Source organism: Scophthalmus maximus, chromosome 13 (genome assembly GCF_022379125.1).
Source record: "Scophthalmus maximus strain ysfricsl-2021 chromosome 13, ASM2237912v1, whole genome shotgun sequence".
In the NCBI taxonomy this organism is placed as follows: domain Eukaryota; kingdom Metazoa; phylum Chordata; class Actinopteri; order Pleuronectiformes; family Scophthalmidae; genus Scophthalmus; species Scophthalmus maximus.
The window spans coordinates 7,983,916-8,004,290 of record NC_061527.1 but is presented as its reverse complement, the minus strand read 5'-3'; the positions used below and the strand labels follow the sequence as shown (position 1 = coordinate 8,004,290).

The 20,375-nt window shown below is 42.4% G+C and overlaps 1 protein-coding gene across 6 annotated transcripts in view; it reads right to left on the bottom strand.

Moving 5' to 3' along the window:
- rabgap1l (RAB GTPase activating protein 1-like) overlaps nucleotides 1–20,375 on the bottom strand; it is a 95,811-nt gene that overhangs the window by 3,019 nt on the left and 72,417 nt on the right. For 4 of the 6 annotated variants that reach the window (XM_035648872.2, XM_035648871.2, XM_035648873.2 and 1 more), the window contains 7 exons: nucleotides 16,372–16,500; nucleotides 7,084–7,176; nucleotides 3,581–3,691; nucleotides 3,048–3,152; nucleotides 2,105–2,188; nucleotides 1,494–1,565; nucleotides 461–661 (listed from right to left, as the gene is read on the bottom strand). In XM_035648872.2, the coding sequence (XP_035504765.2) occupies nucleotides 461–661; nucleotides 1,494–1,565; nucleotides 2,105–2,188; nucleotides 3,048–3,152; nucleotides 3,581–3,691; nucleotides 7,084–7,176; nucleotides 16,372–16,500 (795 nt within the window). Of the gene's footprint in view, nucleotides 1–460; nucleotides 662–1,493; nucleotides 1,566–2,104; nucleotides 2,189–3,047; nucleotides 3,153–3,580; nucleotides 3,692–7,083; nucleotides 7,177–12,452; nucleotides 12,721–16,371; nucleotides 16,501–17,361; nucleotides 19,373–20,375 lie in introns of those variants that run through there. The other 2 variants (XM_035648875.2, XM_035648876.2) reach the window with 2 other exon arrangements.

The window sequence follows — 20,375 nt, the reverse complement described above, 5'->3', positions numbered from 1 at the left end:
ACTGTGGTCACATTCTCTCTTTTTTAAGTTCCTCTAACCAACACACTGCCGCTGTGTCAAGTGGCTGATTATTTTAACACCACGTAGTTACTTATCATATCTCCAACACATGAGCACTTGACAACAACTGACAATTCAAATGGACGACAGTCTTTTCATTGGACTAGATGGATTTTCTTCTCAGTGTTTATCTTTAAAAGAGTCACATTAAAGGATACACTTTTTTCTTCTGTGTGTTTACATTTATAATAGCTGTTCATTTTTATCAGATTAAAAAAAGATTGCAGGAGTCTGAAGCTGTTTTCAGACATGAACTGGAAAACAGTTTGCCGCAGGAGATTGTCTGAGTTGTTGTTGAAATTATCTACAGTTATTTCTTACTGATGTGACTCTGCAGAAGCTATATTTATAAATGATATGACTAATACTGATGTTATTGATAACACTGTCCCTCCCCGACCTGTATGCGGCATTTGGCCTCCACCAGTTGCAGCTTGGTCTGGGCCAGCTCCAGCTCCAGCTGCCTCAGCTGCTCGTTCAGCTGGTCTTTCTCCTCGTCCTGCGGCTCGGTGGATGTCCTATCTCCGCCGGGCGATGGCGCCTGAAGGGTCCCCAGGGTGCTGAACAGATCCCTGCAGTGCTCACAGCCCATTACTTTACTCTGCACGGACACAGAGATAGCAACGATTGGTAGGTAAACATATTGTACACATGCCCATGTGCTGCTAACGGCATGAAAATAATGTTCTGGGTTGTTTTTTTCATCTTTTTGGGAGCAGATGTAACCTGATGAAGACCTTAAGGGTCAAAACAGGGAACAGATTTTGCGTCAATATGTATGTATGTATGTATGCAAGTTACATTTTTTCCAGTTCACTAATTTCATTATGCGTAATATCTAACATGCAATAGGAGTCAATCGGCAAACTGAAGTGGTTATATTTCAGTAAACATTTGTTTTGTTTTTCTTTAGCTTTTAGCCTCTCTGTCTCCAGTCTAGTTTATTATAGCAACATAATGACTGGAAATCTTTAAGATATGTGCGCATGGCTGCTGTGGTCATGCGGTAAACCAGTCATCAATGTGACATAATTGGACATCTTACATACAGTGTCTCTCCCCGAGTGGTCCCTTCCTGTGTTGTGTCCCTTAACAACATCCTGTTTCGATGTGATGTGCTGTCTCAACACATCATTTTAAGAGGGGAATCATAATTTCCCGATCTTCATCCACCACACCCATAAAGCAACGGCAGAGCGCGTGTTTGACAAGGGCTAAACATGCCCCTGTAGGATTATTTGCGCAATCAAGTTCTTTATGGGTGTGATGATGTTACCGATTCGGGCTTGTCTGACTGTCTAATATAAACTCAGACACACAACATCTTCATTCTGTGATGCAACACATTGTGGCTTTAGTTAAGAGCTTTGATGTCTCAAAACCTGCATCTGCTGCTTTCTTAAGGTGCCCGTGTATCATCAGCGTCACCTCACCCTGACTATGTCCAGCTCTTCTTTCGTTGCTGCCTGCTGTTTTTCGAGTCTGGTACTCAGCTGGGAGCAGATCTGAAACACACAGAGAAGGTCGGGTTATATATAAGAGTTTGACCTACAAATCAAGAGATACACTGAGGATTTATTTAACCAGTGTTTGTCCAAGAAAATCATCTGAGCAGTGAGATCTTTTCCAATAATCCTCACATTCAATACGCGCAATCTGTGTTCTTTGGGCTTAACACGGTCTGTAGTTCGGTCTTCATTAGCATGTTAATCTTTCTACAGTATACATATAATACTGTTACTTTAAGCTGCAGGGAAGGATGTTGCATAAGTCATAGAAAATACATTTCAAACATTAATACATGTGGTGGATACTGATGAGAACTAGTTGGATATGAATAGTCAGAATAATACTGATACATCAAAAAGTTACAATTACTAACCTTTACTTCAAGAATTTTTTTTTAAGTTGCCGTGCTCACAATAAAAAACTAAACTACACTACAGTATGAGATAAGTAAATATACAAAAGAGAGGTAATGTTATTTCTTTCGATTTTACATAGAGCAGATGGAAATGGGTTATGAAAATATGAAATATCAAACCTGTTTGTATTCAGCTATGATCGCTGTGGTTTTCTTGATCTCCAGCTCTGCGATCTCCAGCTCCCTCCTGAACACTTCCTTCAGCTGCGAGCGGCAGAACAACACGACAAGAAGCAAAAAATAGTACGTGAGGACGACGAGCTGGCGGGACACGACACGATGGCATGATGTTTATAGATATGAAAATGTCAGGTTGATAGAATTCTGGTAAGAACTAAGAATGTTCACATCTAATCTAAATTATTATTCTAATTTTATAAAACTGAACACTATACTTCATATTTGTCTTTCTCTGAGGGTCAATAAACAATAACTCTACATGTAACGGCCACTTTGGGGATCAATAGTAACTCACTGACTATATCTCCAACAACTGCAGTAAATGTACAGCCAAGGCCACAATAGTTTAATTTATTCTTCTGCAAAGTCGGGTTGTGCTGTCGGGGAAAATATATGTTTTAAAGATGCATTTATTGAGGTTACCTGTGATAAAAATTAAATAGTAGTGGCCATAATTTGTTGTTTAGAGTTTAATTGAGCTGATGATCAATACCAATTACACAGCTCTCAGTATCATGTACAGTGGTGATATATGGGGATCGTGGACAGCTCCATCGAATCTCTGCTGCAACTACACAGCAAACTGGACTGGTTCTGTTGTGACAATATAACTTGTGATTATAAGCCACTTATGATACTGTTAGATTTTCTTTGTTCAAGCTTATTAAATTCAATGTAAATTTAAATGTCTTTTTAAGTAAATATGATCAAACAGTAAAGCCATTCAAACATATTCAAAAAAAAAAGATGCGCTGTGTTGCCTCACGAAAATTCAGTCAAAGTTCTGTTTTTCTTAATTACATATGTTAATAAAAGTAGAGTATTATACCAAAGCTTTGACGGAGACCTTTAGACCAACTGATCATTGAGGGGCACATGTTACCTGAGCCGTCTCCTCCTCCTGTCGTCTCTTCTCCTCCTCCGTCTCCACTAGACGTTGCTTGGTGCTCAGCAGCTCTTTGTTCAAAACGTCGGCTTTGTCTTCGGCCTGAATTCAGGTACAAACACAACAGCACAACGGCCCTTCATTCAATACCAAATCTGCAACAGTAGCACAGTAAAATTGTCACACAACACCAAATGCAGACCTAATTGAAGCAACAAGAACAGCAATCACAGATTAATGCAGATTTCACTCACAGGAGCCTCACGTTCAAATACTATTTACACATAAAAACTGAGAATTGTCTTGTGCAGCCGCAGTTATCCAGCGGTGCAGTGGATTGTTCAGTGAAATGCTTTATGCTGTTTCTGTTCTATCATCTCAGGTTCTGAAATGACTCTTGTCACAGAAGTCGGGAGTTGCAGCACATTTCAGAGAGCATTACACAAACTTACTAAACAAGTATTACTGTACATCCTCTTTTATTTTGACAGTTGTAGGTTTAAAAACGTCCTCTTCAGATGCTGCGTTACCTGGTCCAGGTCGTTCCGAAGGGCGATCTTACTGGTGACCAGTTCATGGGCCAGGTCATCATTCTCTTGTTCTAGTCGCATACTGGCCTCCTGAAGTCGACGGTTCTCCCTCTATGCGCACACGCGCACACACACACAAACGCGCACACGCACACACAAACGCGCACACGCACACACACACACACACACACACACACACACACACACAGAGAGAGAGACAAGCTATTAGTGTCTGCAATGTCAATCAAAATGTGAGATGTTCTTCAGAGCACCAGCTTCCAAATGATAACACCAGGAATCTGTTCGGAGAAGTGTTTTCTCTTGGATAAATCTCACAGAATTTAATGTTTGTGTATCATTTACAATAACCAACAGGCTTAAGCAGTCTTCTTCACGATGTATATATTTCAAAATGTTCACTTGGAGATATATACATTCTGGGTTTAGTTTAGTTTATTCAGCAATGTAATTGTAATTAGGTGTCTAAGAAAGTTATTGTGACATAAAATGAATAGTTAACAAGTTTTCCTGAATCTACTGATGAGGTAGAAGTCTCCCACTGCCCCCTCCGCCCACACACACACACACACACCCACACAATTGTGGACCATTAGAGAGGTCCCATGACTGTTGCTCTGCCTGTAAACAGTCTCACATGATGGTGGTGACCTCAGTGCGACGAGGCAGTTGTCGCTGTTGCGAGGAGTCACCTGACTGTGATGTCCTGTCCCTTTTAAAAAGATGAGCTCTGCTCACCCTAATTCACCACACCCACACAAACATATTCATGTAACAAATAGTTTAAATAAGTATAACTGGTCTGAACGTAAATTATACAAATACAAATATAAGTAAAAAATACGTGCACCTATGTACACGTTCGGTTACGTGGTGTACTCAGACTTCTCGCCTCTGTAAAAAGAGGAGCTCTCTTCTCTCCTTTTAGTTTCACATCTAAACAATTGTAAAAAAAATTAAAACATCACAAAACTATCAGCCAACAGAACCTGTGAGGTGTCAGCAAACCAAACAGACACAGGCTCTTTCTCCCTCTGATGCATTTTATCATGCATCATACAAACGGATACCAGCAGGATAAAGGAAAAATAACCTCTTGCCTGGCAGGAGCACTCGTGCCGCTCGTAAGATTCAATTAATCACTTCCTGTTTGCAGTGGGGTGGTGAATTTCATTTGGACACACAGAGGAAAGACCCACGTTGTCTCACTTAGCAGGGAGGGAAAGGTCTCCTCTGTTGCAGCGGTTGCATGGATCATGCTTTAGAATTGAACATCGAAGAATTTACACACAAAATCTATCTATCAATAAACACCTTGTCAGCAGAGCTGCTTTCAGTCAACACGGCCTAATCGGGTCCCTCGGAAAAAATCAAAACAGTCAAACAACTATGATTAAAGTCAACAACATTAAAAAAATATGTAAAAAAGTAAAAAAGTGTGCAAAAATGAAATCTTAGTAGGAGCAGAGGCGGCTTACCGTGCTGCCGTCCAGAGTCACAACATCCTCACATTGAGCCTCCAGCAGCACCGAATAAACCACATGATCCTGGCAGGAGTTTCCCTTCTCTATCTGACACTTCACTCTCTCTCCCTCTCACTCACTCGTTTCCTTTTTTTTTATATCTTGTATGAATATAAACACAACTACAAGCACAACTGCCCCAAAAAGCCACATGGATTTTACACATCTAAAGCAAACAAGACACGCACGAACATACCCCCGCCCAAACAATGCAACACATGAAGTACATACCTAAACCTGGAAAAAATAAAACCACATGTAAGATCGTGAATTGTTGAAGTACAGTAAGAATAAAGTTACTAAAACCCAAGAGGTAACTCCTTCGTGTACAATTCAATCCTGTGTTCACTTCCCGGCAGCAGCATATCTTTGTCCCCTTGTTCTGTTACAAAGTTTTTCCACTGGCTACAGAGGAGGTGGCTCCAGTCCAACATCTTATCTACAGTAAAAGTCTTCCTTCCTTCTCTCCAGAAGCAGCAGCTCATAACGCTCCATAACACCAACATGTCACTAAAGCCTTAGAGGGGGAAAACAATGGGCTGCTTTTTCAGCCAAGTTTTCTTGGCTTTGTTTTATCATTTCACTTGATAGTTCAGTGCAACTATTTGTTTTATACTTTTCCATTTTAACGCTACTAATTCTCGAATTAATTAAGCTTTTTCTTGACATTAAAGTTTTATGGACAAGGTGACTCGTGTGCTTAGCTGAAAGGTGATGTCACCATCTTATGGAACTAAGGCCGGACTCCTGACGAGAGGTTTCAGGAGCTTCCGGAGCAGTTTTTCCTCTCGGGGGGGGAGACGACGACGACGACTCCTTCTGCCGCGGCTTTTTAACTTCTACATACACAAAAAATCTACATAACACTCTAGAGGACAGGGAAAAACTGAAAACGCATAATATGTCTCCTTTAAGTACAGTATCTTTTCAAGTATAACTCGTCATCAAAATTATTACATTTCCCCTGTACAATTGCGCCTTAATTCTTGAAAGGTCCTCTTTAAGTGACCCCAATACTCATAAATATCTGTATAACACAGTAAGTGTGTGTTTTCTTGTCTTTCTTCATGAAGAATGACCTGGGCTTTAACTACATGATTTAGGAACTTGATGTTCAGTTCAAAACTTAAGAGTTAAAGAATAGTACAAAATGTCTTACTAAGAATCTGCTTGCTATTTATAAAAGATGCCTGCTTTCCTCATACTACTGTACATGAACAGTGAGTGTGTTTATGAGAGATTCCTTTGATTTTATATATTCATTCTGCAGATGAAAGAAATAAACTAATGCCCAGAGAGGATTTTGGAAAAAGAAGAATGACAGATTCAAACCAAGAAACAAAAAAAAAGGTGCTGTGTGCTGACAGTTTGAGTCTGTATGAATATTTAAATATCTGTATCACACCCGATGTTTTTCATCTTCACAGGAATCAGACAAGATAAAGTCCCTGCAGCTAAACGTCTCTGACAACAAGCCGGCAGCTTTGCCCAAAAATAAATTTCAAAGGTGTTTTGGGTCAATAACAAAAAAAAAGTCAGTGCCGTAGTGAGATGCCACATTTCAAGCCAGAACAGTGTCACACATATCAACAAAGGTACAGTTTGACAAACTGACTTGTGCTCACACGAGATTTCTAATCTTAGAAACATGGTTGATTTTAACGGATGTTGCAACTTCAAAGAAGCTCGAGTGTTGATCACAAAAACTCAGTCTAAGACTGAACACGATCTGAGAAGTTACTCAGAAAAAAGCTATAGGTGACAAAGTACTTGCTTGTGTTGTGTGCAACAAAGAAAGGGAGCGGCAGCCAGGACAACATGTAACTAAGGAAAGAAACAGTAAGATATGTTATATCACCATTTGTGTGTGTGTGTGTGTGTGTGTGTGTGTGTGTGTGTGTGTGTGTGTGTGTGTGTGTGTGTGTGTGTGTGTGTGTGTGTGTGTGTGTGTGTGTGTTCTACCTGGTATCGGTCGATGGGGTCCTCCTGTTGCAGCTGGCTCTCTCTCAGCGTCTGATACTCCTTCTCAAACTTCTTCAGCTTTTTGGTTGGAACCTGGAAAACAACAGGAAAAATGTTGACATGATCATTTTACTTCACGTACCCTGCCTGATAAAAAATGTCCGCCCACCATTGCCATTTGGAAGTAAGAGGAGAATGTGTGTTTTACGCAAGTGATTTTTTTAAGAGAATTCAATGAAGCTCCATAGTGCTCACTGCGGCTTCTCTTTCAAAGCGATAACTTTCTTAGTGACAACCAGCAGATCAGATGGTTGCTGGTTCTCAGCTGCTCCCTCTCACTGTTATTTTTCAGCCTTCTCACCTGGGACACATACAAATTCACATTTTTACCAGAGGAGTAAAAGGTCAGCAGCAGCTAGAAGAAAGTAGGTAAGTTTCATTTTTAAGATCTCTGACATTAAAAGAATCTCAAACTCTTCAGAAGCTGTCAGTACACGCTGCGAGTAACATGGACGAAATGTCACTGAAAGTCGAAGAAAAATGGGATGACGTGTGGACTAGTGTCACACTGTGCTGCTACCAATTAATTCATTTCATTCCATAAACAATAAGAAGCCACACACACACACTGGATAACTCAAGACTGCCATGATGCTCCCACTTACTGTCTTTCAGTATGAAGTCAAATTTTTCATCCATTTTATTTATTTTTTTCCATCTTGGAGATAAAGTTAACTTGAACTGTGCAGTTAGTTTAGTGTTATTATATTTTTCTGTATGCTGTAATAGTTTCTGTATGGTCATGTACAGTAACTCCCTTAACCTATAAAATACTCTCTCAATCCAAATCATGGAGAGAAGAAACACCTGAAATATTAGCAAGGTGTTTTTCTACATAGATGACTGACTGATATTGATCTGTATCTGTTTTTGTGTTTGTTTGTGTGCGTGTGTGTGTGTGTGTGTGTGTGTGTGTGTGTGTGTGTGCTTCTGCTTCAGGTGGGAGGTAATGTTATCTCCCCTGTGTGGAAACAGTGTTGCCATAGTGCCCACCGTTAGGGCTGGGGATTACAGGTCAGCCTCAGTCACATGACCCCTCCTTTGAGACTGTAGTGTGTGAGTGTGTGAGTGTGTGTGTGCGTGTGTGCTTATCCTTGTCCTTTACTCCTTCTGTTAACTACAAACAAAACAACACATCACTTCTTGTGTGGTTGTTCTACAACACAGTGAGTGTTCAGAGCAGCTGGGTCCAGGGCGGATCACTGCCTGTTTTAAAGCAATCGGAAGAACACACTGTACATTTATCTGATAGGGCATGTCGGACATTATTACTTAAAGATTAATCGTAGCATAGTCCTTTGGTCTTCTGTACCTCGGATGTTGCTGCAATAACAAATGGATTTTCTTTTCTCTGAAATCAATAAATGCTCTTCCTTTCTGCTTCTTTAAATTAAACTCATACTTCCGGACTCTACAGCACCCTGGTGCCAACAGATTTGACACAACAATGATAAATGACACTTATCCAGTGTAGAACAAACACTATATAAATCATTTAAAGCTCCACAACTAATTTTTTGGATTAATATTTTTACCTCTGCCAAGCCAATGAGTCCTCCAAATCATACGACGAACTATGTCGTGGGTGTAAAAACGACCTTGAAGGTCCAGGGACAACATAACAATGTCAAGAAAGATGACTGGGAACCTTTAAGAAGATGCAAAGCTCAGAACGTACATTTCACAAGAGTTTGACTATACACAAAAATAGAAATAAAATGATATCACAACATCACCTTGTGAATGAGTAACTAAAATGCTCCACCTCACGAGGTGGAAAACAGAGCATTGTGCAGTATACTTCCTTGATAAACAAAACAATCAGATAAGTGAAACTGAACCATCTACTTGTTCAAGGTGCCTACGTAGCCCGTCATTACCTGTCCCCCTCACTGACCTGCGGGTCGACCTTTCCATCTTCATGACCCCAAACACCGCTTAGCTGAATGAACGTCGCTCTTGAAGACACACAACTCCACAGGAGATAACAGAACTCAGACCTATTCTGTTGTTATCTGCGTGGGAAGAAAGAGCAGCTTGGTCCCTGCACGCTGGTTATTAATGGTTGCATTGTAACAAAACAACGACGAAGAATTGAAGATCCTGTAGGAATCAACACTGCCGGAGATGGGAGTTTGATTTCCGATATACGAGACCATTCTCACAGTCACGGTGCAGCGAGGTGTTCTGGATGCACTCGTTTATGTAGAAAGTTTGAATCAATATGAAGTTTTAACCTGCAGATATAGATTTAGAAAGTGACCCACTGTGCTCCTGTAAATGAACGTTTCACTCGGTCTAAAGAAAGTGGGACTTCTTATCTCCGGAAAGTTGATGATTTTAGTATTTTCTCCCGATTCTTGTTCTTGTCCTGGAGGACAAAAGGCCTCTAAAAACAAATAACCCAATTATGGTGCCCTAAATCCCTTTTCTGAAATGGGAGTGATAGTAACATTCCATTCATTTTGCTGACGCTTTTGTCCAAGGCGTCATTACAATCATTGATTTTTAACTCATATCAGAGGTAGGCAGGCTGCATTAAGGGCCTTGCCTTAGGGCCATGTCCTGACCGGGAATTGAACCCCAACCTTCTGTACCAAAGACAGTGGTGTAACATAAGCTATACCAGCGCTATAAACCTGCAATGTAGTAGAAGCTCATATCTTTGATTATATGCATTGTCAGCTGGGAAACCTTAGAAAGACAGGTGTGTTCCTTTTCTGACCACAGAGTCAATATAATTTACTGTACGGAACATCAAGGGAAATGGGAGACACTCAAGTTTTCCTTTTTAATAAATTTACAAAATTGTCTAAAAATTCTGTTTCTCTACGTTGTATTTCCAGATGATCGAGACAAGATAGTTGAGGGAAAATCAAATTCTTGATTATCTCAGCATATGGCAGCAACATGACAAAATATGAAGGAAAAAAATGAAGAGAATATACATGTAGAGAAGAGAGGAAAGAGAAGGAGAGAATGACGTGAGTTTCCAGAGATTTCATACACCTCCAGATTTGCCATCTTGAGTTGAACACACACAAACCAAAAAACCCTCTTCTTACTGGTATTTTCCATCTCCTCTCACACACATATTCAACTGATTCCTTCATGTAGTCTCCTACAGAATCTTCCCCAGTGACTTAAGACATGGGTCGTGTCATGTTTTCAAAGCTTCCAGTAAGTGAGGAGGTGGTTTGTCACAGATTTCCACGGGTTAACAAACACACACTGATTTCCCCCCCCCGATGTTCAACTTTCAACTTACACACAGGAAGTCAAATTTAGATCACGCTCACTGCAAATTTCAATTTTCTGTAAAAAAACAAAAACAAAATAGACACGTCTATGGGTTTTGTTGGATCAATCTTCTTTAGTTTTTGCCATGTTATGCTACCATGACACTTCTTTCCAGTCTTCTCTCTTCTGTTTTCTGTTAAAAAAAGTTTCCCCTCCAATATCCGAGGGATGTTTACCACTTTGAGTGTAATGTGATTATACTTTTGTTAAAATCCTAACTGAATTAGTTAAACTCAATTAATGTTGGCGACTAAGTCTTCTCAACACTGGACCCTGGTTGTTTGATAAGGACAGATTTCAGAGACCAGGGTCAGCTGGAGAATAGCAGCTGTTTCAGAGATTCAGTGTTTTGCTCAAGGACACTTCAACATGTCATGACTTTAAACCTGAGTCTGCCGAGTCGGCACCGTCCTGCTGGTAGAAAATTAGGAATTTGAAAAGAGAGAAGCTTTGAATGAAACAGAAATAATTGACAGAAAAGCTGAAGTCTAGGAACTGATTATGCAGCTCCAACACCCCTAAAACACACAAACACTACAGCAGGACTGTGTAATGAATTGCAACATAAAACTGGGCTGTGCTCACCTGACAGAGGCGAGGCTTATATTCAAACATACAGACCCACTACAGCTACAATCACAGGATCCCCAACTCCATGAGCTGCATCAGAGTGCTTATATCAAGTTTATTTATATGTAAATGTGCTTTTCAGTCTAATTTTCTCTCCTGCTTGATTAAAACCCACCCATTTTAAAAGGTTGGTTAATATCAAACAGAAAAGTTATCCAATTCCCTGACTTTTGCTGCCTTCAGACAGACTGCCGGACTTTAAATTAATATCATTGATTTATCATCCAACTGATTAATTAAGGTGACTTGAAATCAGTAAAACTATAAAATAAGTAATAATTCTCAGATCGCCACGTTGTCAACAGCATTACATAAAGTGCTCTCAGCAGTCAGACTCCCAAATATATTCAGACATTCCCAGCAACATTCACAAAAGAGGAAAACATCTCAAACACCATTTATTGATATTCCTGAAATTCCAGGGGCGGAGCTAAGCCTGCTCTGCTTTGATACGACCTGCAGGCGGGAACAGGGCTCAGTGCCTTGCTCAAGGCCACTTCAGTAACACGCACGGTTGCCGTCAGTTTCAGGGTTTCAAACCAGCTGAAGCATCATCACCAAACCTCAACCTGACCTCCCAGAACTTTCAGTGAAAATCTTTGAAGTCAGTTTCAGGACAAAGGGGCCTCTGTAATCCAGGTGATGCGATTAAAGATGCCTGGCGACAGAAGAAATGGTACCAGGCCCAATTTTAGACTCCTGACCTGAATTCCTGCAGCAGAAAATGGAATTGGTCCCAAACCTCTTAGCTGAAATCACGGGCAGTGGTGCCATGGGTATGATGTGTGTGTGTGTGTGCATTGGCTTTGTACTTATTTCAATATTCAAACTCTTGGACTGCCTATTTATGTAAGAGCAGATTTTATACACACACACACACACACACACACACACACACACACACACACACACACACACACACACACACACACACACACACACACACACACACACACACACACACACACACACACACACACACACACACACACACACACACACACACACACACACACACACACACACACAGATTCCAAATTTATATCAGTAATTGAAAAACACTGACAGTCATGAACCAGCTCTGTGTTTGTACTTTCTGACAAAGCGCTGAAACCTTAAACATCGGACGCACTTTCCGTAGGAACACACCAACACAAACCCAATGGGCACGAGTCTACACCGTTAACTACGTGGAAGAAAATGCAGTTTCTTAAGGGCTTTCTTAAGAAAACAGATAGAGATGAGGAAATAACTTCACAAAAACAAGAAAACAAAAGAAAGAATCTTCCTGTTTTTCTAATCTAACAAGTGCAAATTGAAAAGGGCAAGTAGAGCTGTGAATGTGAAAAAAAGAAAAAGTGACAAGACGCCAGACCTACCACCGGTCTGAGCGCTCTGAGAGGTCTGGAGTGGGCGACCAAGCGAGCCAGGGTGTCCTCCTCACTCGGCCGGTCCACCACATGAGCGTCGTACGCCACCATGATGGAAACCTCCTGCATCATCTTGACTCCTGCTTGTTCCCAGCAGCGAGGAGGAGGAGGAGGAGGAGAGGAATCACACAGAGGAAGGAAGAAAAGTGGTAGAGAAGGAACCGGAGAGGCGTGCAGCTGACAGGTTTTGTCTCTCTCTGAGACTGAGAGGAGGCGACTGGCTGCTTTCAACGGTCCTTCAGGAGCTGAGCCCCGCCCACTGAGAGGAGGAGGAGGAGGGGGAGGAGGAGGGAGCGAGATGGCAGTACAACACACCTGTTTGTCTCTCTCTTTCTCTCTCTCCCTCTCTGTAACGCTAGAGGTGTGCGACAAAGGAGGATGAGTTTGCTTTTTTCCCCTTTCCACTGACTGACTACCCCGCCTCTCTCTCCCTCCCTTCCTCACTGTGTTTGATTCTCTCTTTAGGGTTTCTATTTTTTGCTGCTGGTAAAAATAAAGATAAAGGCGTGTTTACAATATGCAGTGTGTGTGTGTATGTGTGTGTGTTTGAGGTTAAGTGAGATAGGAAGGAAGTTGTCAGATCAACCGCAGTGACTTGTCGCTGACAGTTGCACATCGTTCCAACGGTAAAACCCAGGAAGTCAAGTGAAAGCCACTTCAAGGCCGTCCGAGACGATGTGTGAATACTGCAGCAGCCTCCCAAAGGACCCTCCCCCCAGTTAAAACCACCTCCCTGGAAACATTTTCCCCCTCTTAAGAGAGATGTAACAACCGTGGGCTAATCTGTCTGTGTTTCTCTTCCTTTGTGCCCTTTTGTTTGATCATATTTTCTCATTTATCAGGTTAGAGAATTGTCTCTAATAGAAACGAAACAAGTGAAAAGCCAGATTTGTCTGCAACAGAGTAAGATGTCTGCCTTTACGGAGCCCTGTTTCATCTAGTTTCTGATACAAGCGGCAGCTCCATTTATGTATCAAGTGCCTGTCATCTCATTTATGCACATGTTTCTAAAAGAGGAGGTGCAGGAGATTGTAGACGTTTCAACGTCTCGTCCACGATCTCAACACTGATGTTTTGACTTCAGTGATGATGGTCAACTTGTAATTCAGAATGAAACCTGTCGCAGTCATCTACTGTTGCCCATGAGCTGTTCACTTGGAATATGGCAGCCAAGTGTGTTGTATCATCTGATATCCTTCTTCATCTCTCAATGTGGCTTTTTAGTTTGTTTTTCTTTTTCTTTCTCATCAACTCCCAATGCTTCTAATGTGCCTCTGTAACTCTATACTCAAATCTACAAGTGTCTCTACAGCATCCGAGTCTTCATCTAGACCTTTTGTCTAAATTATCCCGTCAGTCTCTTCTTTCTCCTCGGTAGGTTAAAAGTTTAGCTTTTGTGAGATTTGGTAAAAAAAAGGAATTAATCAGTCAAACCCTGGGCAGCAAATGAATGTACAGCATTTCTCTCCTTTTTTCCTTAGAGTCCTAAAAAGTCATCACTCCAGCTTCGGTCCGGCGGATGTTTAAGAAGGCAGAGAAATTCAAAATCTTCCCATAATCCCCAGAAAGCCTAAGCCACCCTACTACCCGTTGTGTTCATCTAGCCAAGGTGCCAGTGAATTCTTTCGATGTTTTAAGCAGCTTACGGAGTGCAGCTGATCCGATTTAGACGTCGACAGAGAAAAATATGTAAAAGGGGCGCTGAGGAGAGAGCAGAGTGGGTGGGTCAGGCTGGTTTCCCCATTTTCCCTGATGGCAGTTGAATATGGCAGGTCTTCCAACACTCTTCCAATAGACAGTACAGAAGCTACTGTCTTTCTTAGTGTAGAGGTCACCTCATGTACAACTGGTTGTGCAAAAAAAAAGAGCGATTGAAACCTCAGCAGAGAAATCTTGTGTAAGGCGGAGAAACACAACATCCAACACGAGAAAATTACAGAGGGGAGTTTAACAATCAGCAAGCGATGATCAATAGAAGAACGCAGGGAGACACGGGCTGTTGTCTGTGCTCCCTGTGGCTAACTCATCCTATCCGACCTGTTTCCATGATGATTAATTTAGTCAGTAGCTTCTGGTGTAAGTGTCTATATTCCTTTAAATGTGTCTGTCCACACAGAAAGGGGACAAATTTAAAGAAAAATGCTAGATCATAGAGTTACTGAATGGTTTCATGTGCATTATAACAATAATGTGAAGCAAAGGCGTATTGAAGCTGATCTGATTATTGAGACTGATGGCTTAGTGTGTGTTTATGCCTGTGAAAGTGTGTGTATTCAGGTAAGCGAGCATGTATAGGACATGTTGATATGTAAGTGCTCTTGTACAACATAACATGACAGCTCAGAATGCTGCAGGGTTGTGCAAGAGCATCAAAATGCTAGTAAACCACCAGAGATAATGTGAGTGAGTCACGGAGCAGGATATCCTGTGTGCAGAAAAGCGTCGTAATTCACCCAACATGGAGGGATCGCAAGCACTTAGAGCCATGTGTGCTGCCAACAAGCCATCGAACGTGACACTACGTCACAACCTGCTCACTCACTGTGAGTTTGTTTGGATCAAAAAACAGACAATGGCTGAAATGTAAGATACTGAGTCTATGTGAATACAGAAATAAATAAACAGAGAGGGGAGAGCGAGACAGAAGGGCGGAGGAAGGATGATTATCTCTGTCAACGCTTTCCTTCCTCTCTCACCACACACACACACACACACACACACACACACACACACACACACACACACACACACACACACACACACACACACACACACACACACACACACACACACACACACACACACACACACACACACACACACACACACACACACACACACACACACATTATCTTATACACTGTGTACTGTGTATTGCATTTCGTCTCTGGTGACCTCGGCAAATTCCCTAAATGCCAGCAGCCTCATTAAGGTCAACAGGAGGAGGATAACGTGCACGTAAGGGAATTTTTGTGACCACACGTCCTAGTAGGTTTTGAGGAAAACTATGACTGTTATTCACGTGATTAGTCTTTTATCTGTTACTGTCAGATTTCAGTCCAGACCAATGAACAACAACGAACAAGAAAGACTGATAATAGCAGAGGAAAGAACTTAACTATCTGTGAAAGAATGCAGTAACTACCTGAGACATTTTCCTTCCAAACCCCTCTCTGTCAGGCTTCTACAACACAGCAGAGATCTATCCACTGTATATCCAGCTGATACAAGCTTTTACCTTTACCTCTACTAAAGGTATCTCCTTCCAGCTACAAAGAAAGAAATGTCTTTCTTTGTTTTAGGCTTAATTGGAATAAACATAATGCGAGAGCACTGACGATCTCCGTGCCTGAACAAACAAAGAAACAGTTCATGCAAAAATAACCCAAGACAATCCCAGATAATCTAGATGTCACAACCTCACTTGTCTTTTTGACTGACAGATAATCTCTTTAAAGTGCCGTGCAATTAAAACAAGTGGTAACCCTACTCTGGGCACCACATGCAAGGACAGAAAAGATATAAGAATTTAATTACGCCAATGAACAGCTCAGCCGCGAGAGAAATAAACCATCAGACCCGGGATACTGCAACCAGACAGTTGGGATTTGATGTCCACAACAATCACATGTGTACTTGACATGCTCCTGTACCTCTGGTTTAATGTACGGAATCACACAAGTCTCTCCTGGAATGAAATGTGTGTGTTTATGTACACATTTATACAACAGGTACTGAATTTTTAATATGCAAAAGAACATTCTTCAAATGGAAGACACTAAAGACTTTTGTTTTTACTTTGTCACCTGCCTGTTTGAGGGCTAGGTTTAAGGCTCAGGGTTAGTGTTTATTTGCAGAGCCTTCTTACCTTGATGTTGCAGGCCTGCTCCATAAGCCTTCGGGCATTCTCTGCAGCTCTGTAACGTTTCGGGAGCTGGACTCTGAAGAACTTGAGAGCCCCTTCAAAATCTGCCTGCAAGAGGTCCTCTTTAGATGTCTGGAGAGACAGGAGGAGGTGGGAGGAGAGGGTAGATGGTGGGGGTGGTGACAGACAAACAAACGATATCATTAAGAGTGGGACATGAAGAGCACAGAATTACCTTCAACAGATTGTTCTCCAATCCAATCCTAGATTCAGGAAGAACAGACTGAAAAAACGGGTGACGGGTTATATTGATTTGTGTGAGACGACATTGATTTTATTTAGTTATATTACATTTCAATGACATTAGGTAGAAAAGGTTCTATATTATAGCTGTTCTACATTGTCTGCTCTTGAAAGATGAACACATTTATGTCTCTGACAGTAAAGTTGGCCTTCTACAGGAGCATCTTCCTAATCAATAAGTGTTCAAAACACACCAATACCACCATCTTGTGGTGCTCAGATGCAAAGACTGGAATCTATCCAGAGATACTATGTACATCAGATTGTGAGAACAAGGATTAGTCACATGGGTAGGTGTTTTCTGTCAGCATGGCCGTTGCTAGACAATGGTTTGGCTGATTCATTTCTAGTTCAGAAGAAGACTTTGTGAACAGCTAGGCAACAATGAACAGGGGACAGTGGGGGTAAGTCTCCTGTTTTGAATTGACATATGCATTTCAAGACTTTTCTTCTTCCATAAGATTTTTCATGGATCCTATCCAGGGAAGATTCAGGATTTATGTCTGAAAGCAGCATTGTGACAACAATTTAAATAACTATTGTTACTTTTGGAGATATGCTTCTTGTGTTCTTCTTCTGCCCACAAACCAACACCCACTGCTACATAACTCTAAACCCATCAATCCGTGCATGCTCATTTATTTCCTGTCATCCATCATGTGTTTCCCCGCCCCATCACCCGCCTCTCACCGCCAGCAGCCTGGGAACGAAGAGCCGGTGTCCCATCCCGAGAATACCCATCACCTTGGGGAATGATGCAGGGTCCGCTGAGGCCTGACTGGTGTGGGCCCCCTCTTCTGCCTTTGCCTGTCCATCCTCCACCGCTCTGCATACTGCTGGAAGGGGCAAATGGGGGGTCAGGGCCGGAATAGGGGGAGGAGATGCCAGAGGGGAGGGTGGAGGAGATGGTGGCGGAGTGGGACAGGGTGAGGGAGAGGGGCGGTCCCGCTCCGGGGCCAGGGTGGCAGGTGACTCCAGTGTGACGTCCAAATGTTCCAGTGGGTTTCCCTGTTGTCGGAGGAGGGGTGGACTGGGGGGTAGACAAGTTGGTATGTGCGAGCCAAGATTTCTTTTGAGGTCGGTGTCAGGCCAAACTGGCTGTGTCCTGGTGACTGAAGCTGATAATGCCACAACAGACTGATGTTCAGGACACCAGTGACGAAAGAAGCCAATAGCTAGTAAGAGGAAAACTGCACAGCCAGGCGACCAAGGCATGCAAAGTTAAGACTGATATAGTTCAGAATTTGGACAAGTGGACAAGACGTTGGTGTCGGCCACTCAGCTTGAACCACTGTCAGAGCCCAGACACGGCCCCAAGGTGCAACACAATAACAGTCATGAAATGATGTGCTGAAGCTGTTTGCAGCATAATGCTGAGTCTTCCCGCTACCTGCCAGACTCACTTTGTAATCCAGTCACACTGTCCACTATCATCTTCCTCTGGCAAACTCCCCCAACCAATTCAAATCCAGTGTACCGTTGCCTAGCAACAAAGCTGCTCAACACGTGGGCTGCTGCTCCGGCAAACGGCAGCGACGGGTGAGTACTGCACCTTTTTTTTTAATAAATTATTTTCCCTTCGTTGATGGACTTCAAAGATGGAGAGAAAATCCCCTGTCTGCACGACTGAGTGGCCTTAACGCTCACGGCTCAGGGAGACAACAAATCAAAGCATTCGATTACGTTTCCAAATAGCTGGCCACACCTGGATTTCAGCTTTCTTTGAAATGTAAAATGCTCTGAGATGACTGTGCGAATCCTTTAATCTGAAGAGACCCAGTCTGAGACAACACGGCAGGAGCAGAGGAGATGTGGTCTGTTCGCATGGCAGCCTTCAGGGGACGATGATGCACTGCATACTTGTGCTGGTTTACAGCTGAGTGGACGCTGAACTCGATGAGTCAGATTCAATGCAGATATGCGTGACTTCGGAACGAGGTAGTAAAACAGAACGAAATGACTCTTTGTTCTTCTTCTGCACTGATATAACCCGATGATCTGAACTGTGTGCAGTTTCAGTCCAGTCGTCAGCTCCGGCATGGACTCCAGCGTCTGTCCCTCTGGCAGATTTCCGTTAGCGGCAGCGTCCAAGCATCCGGTGGGTATCAGTCAGTCGATCCTTTCAGATGGTCAGCCAGCTCCTTCAGATGGAAAGTCACTTCTGCCCCTCAACAACACGGGTTTGCATACGTGTGTGTGCTATCAGGAGTGATGGTCCTGATGAAAACACACACACACACACACACACACACACACAGTTTTTCCCTTCCACCGTCTCTCTCTTGTTTCTGCGTCTCTGCCTTCCTGTCTTCCTGTACCCCACTCACTCCCTTTGTGATGCTAACAGCTAGCAGCTCGCAGGGGCGGCTCCGTTGCAGAGGTCTGGCTGGTGGTGAGAGGTAGCGTGCTGGAGAAATGCATAGCCAGCCAACAGAGTGGAGGAGAAGGCGGAGGTAGTGGTGTAGTGGGTGAAGACGAGAGAGAACAAGAAACCGAGGGAGAGAGGAGGCTCCACGCAGAAATCCATGGGAGGTTAAGATGAAGAAGAAAGAAAAGAACAGAAGAAAAGCACAGAGCTTTTCTACTCCAGCTCCAGATTGCTAGGGCTTTAGCTAAGGCTCCTGTTGTGATGTGGATGACGACTGCCCGGCAGGAGAGGGAGGGAGGTGGACACAGATGGAGGGAGGGGTGATGAGAGCGGAGAGGAGACTCGCAGGATGGAGAGAGGAGGGAGGAGGGAGCCTCGAGGGAGAATGCCGTCATGGCTGACCAATGGGAGGCAGGCAGTGGAAGCCCCTTCCACCCTCCTCTCATCCTCATTTGTTCTCCGTTCCCGACCATCACATCCACCACATCTTTCCCTCTATGGCCCACGGAATACATTATTGCTAAAACACAGAGCACGAGGGCTTTTTAAAACCAACCATGGATGATTGATTCGGAGCAGAAGGCCTGAGTGTGGCTGCATTTCTGAGTAATCTGAGATTAATACTATGATGGTTATATTTACTTAAAATATTTATACTGGAGCCAACATGCATATTTGGATTGACTTTAACAGATTGAATGTAGTCCTTTATTGGTATGGAAATTTAGACTATGCATTGGTTTTATGTAGAAAAAATAAACATTACATCAGGAGGTAATTGGTGTTAAAGAAATGGTTGTCTAACTCTGGGGCATCCCAAATAAAACGCTTGCCAATTTTCTGTCTCTTAAATTTCTAGCAACTTTTTTTTTATTATATCAGTATCTGTAAACTATCCGTAAAAATGCAAGCGACTCTATTAAAAACAAAGTTCGACAACACAATGATATAAACAGTCCATCATCTCTGAATGTTCTTGAAATTTCAGCATGACTTCCACAAAGACTGCCCCATCAAAAGAATGTCCACATTGAACAACCAGACCCCGACGTGCAATACAATACAGTTATTGAGAATACTCATAAATCCATCCCACCGCAAACCGATCCCATAACACAACCACCAGTGCTCTACACCACTCTGCTTTAATAGCAACAACATGCAGCTTTTAAGGTTATATTGAGGTAGTATTTTTTTTAAACTCAAGCATAAGTTTGTTAAGTGTCTGTATACACAGCTAGTTAGTTTTTTCCAGTGTCTTTGTCCCTTTTTTTGAAAATACAGTCATTTTATTTTTAGATGTCAGTAAATCATTATTTATCAAAATATAGTAATA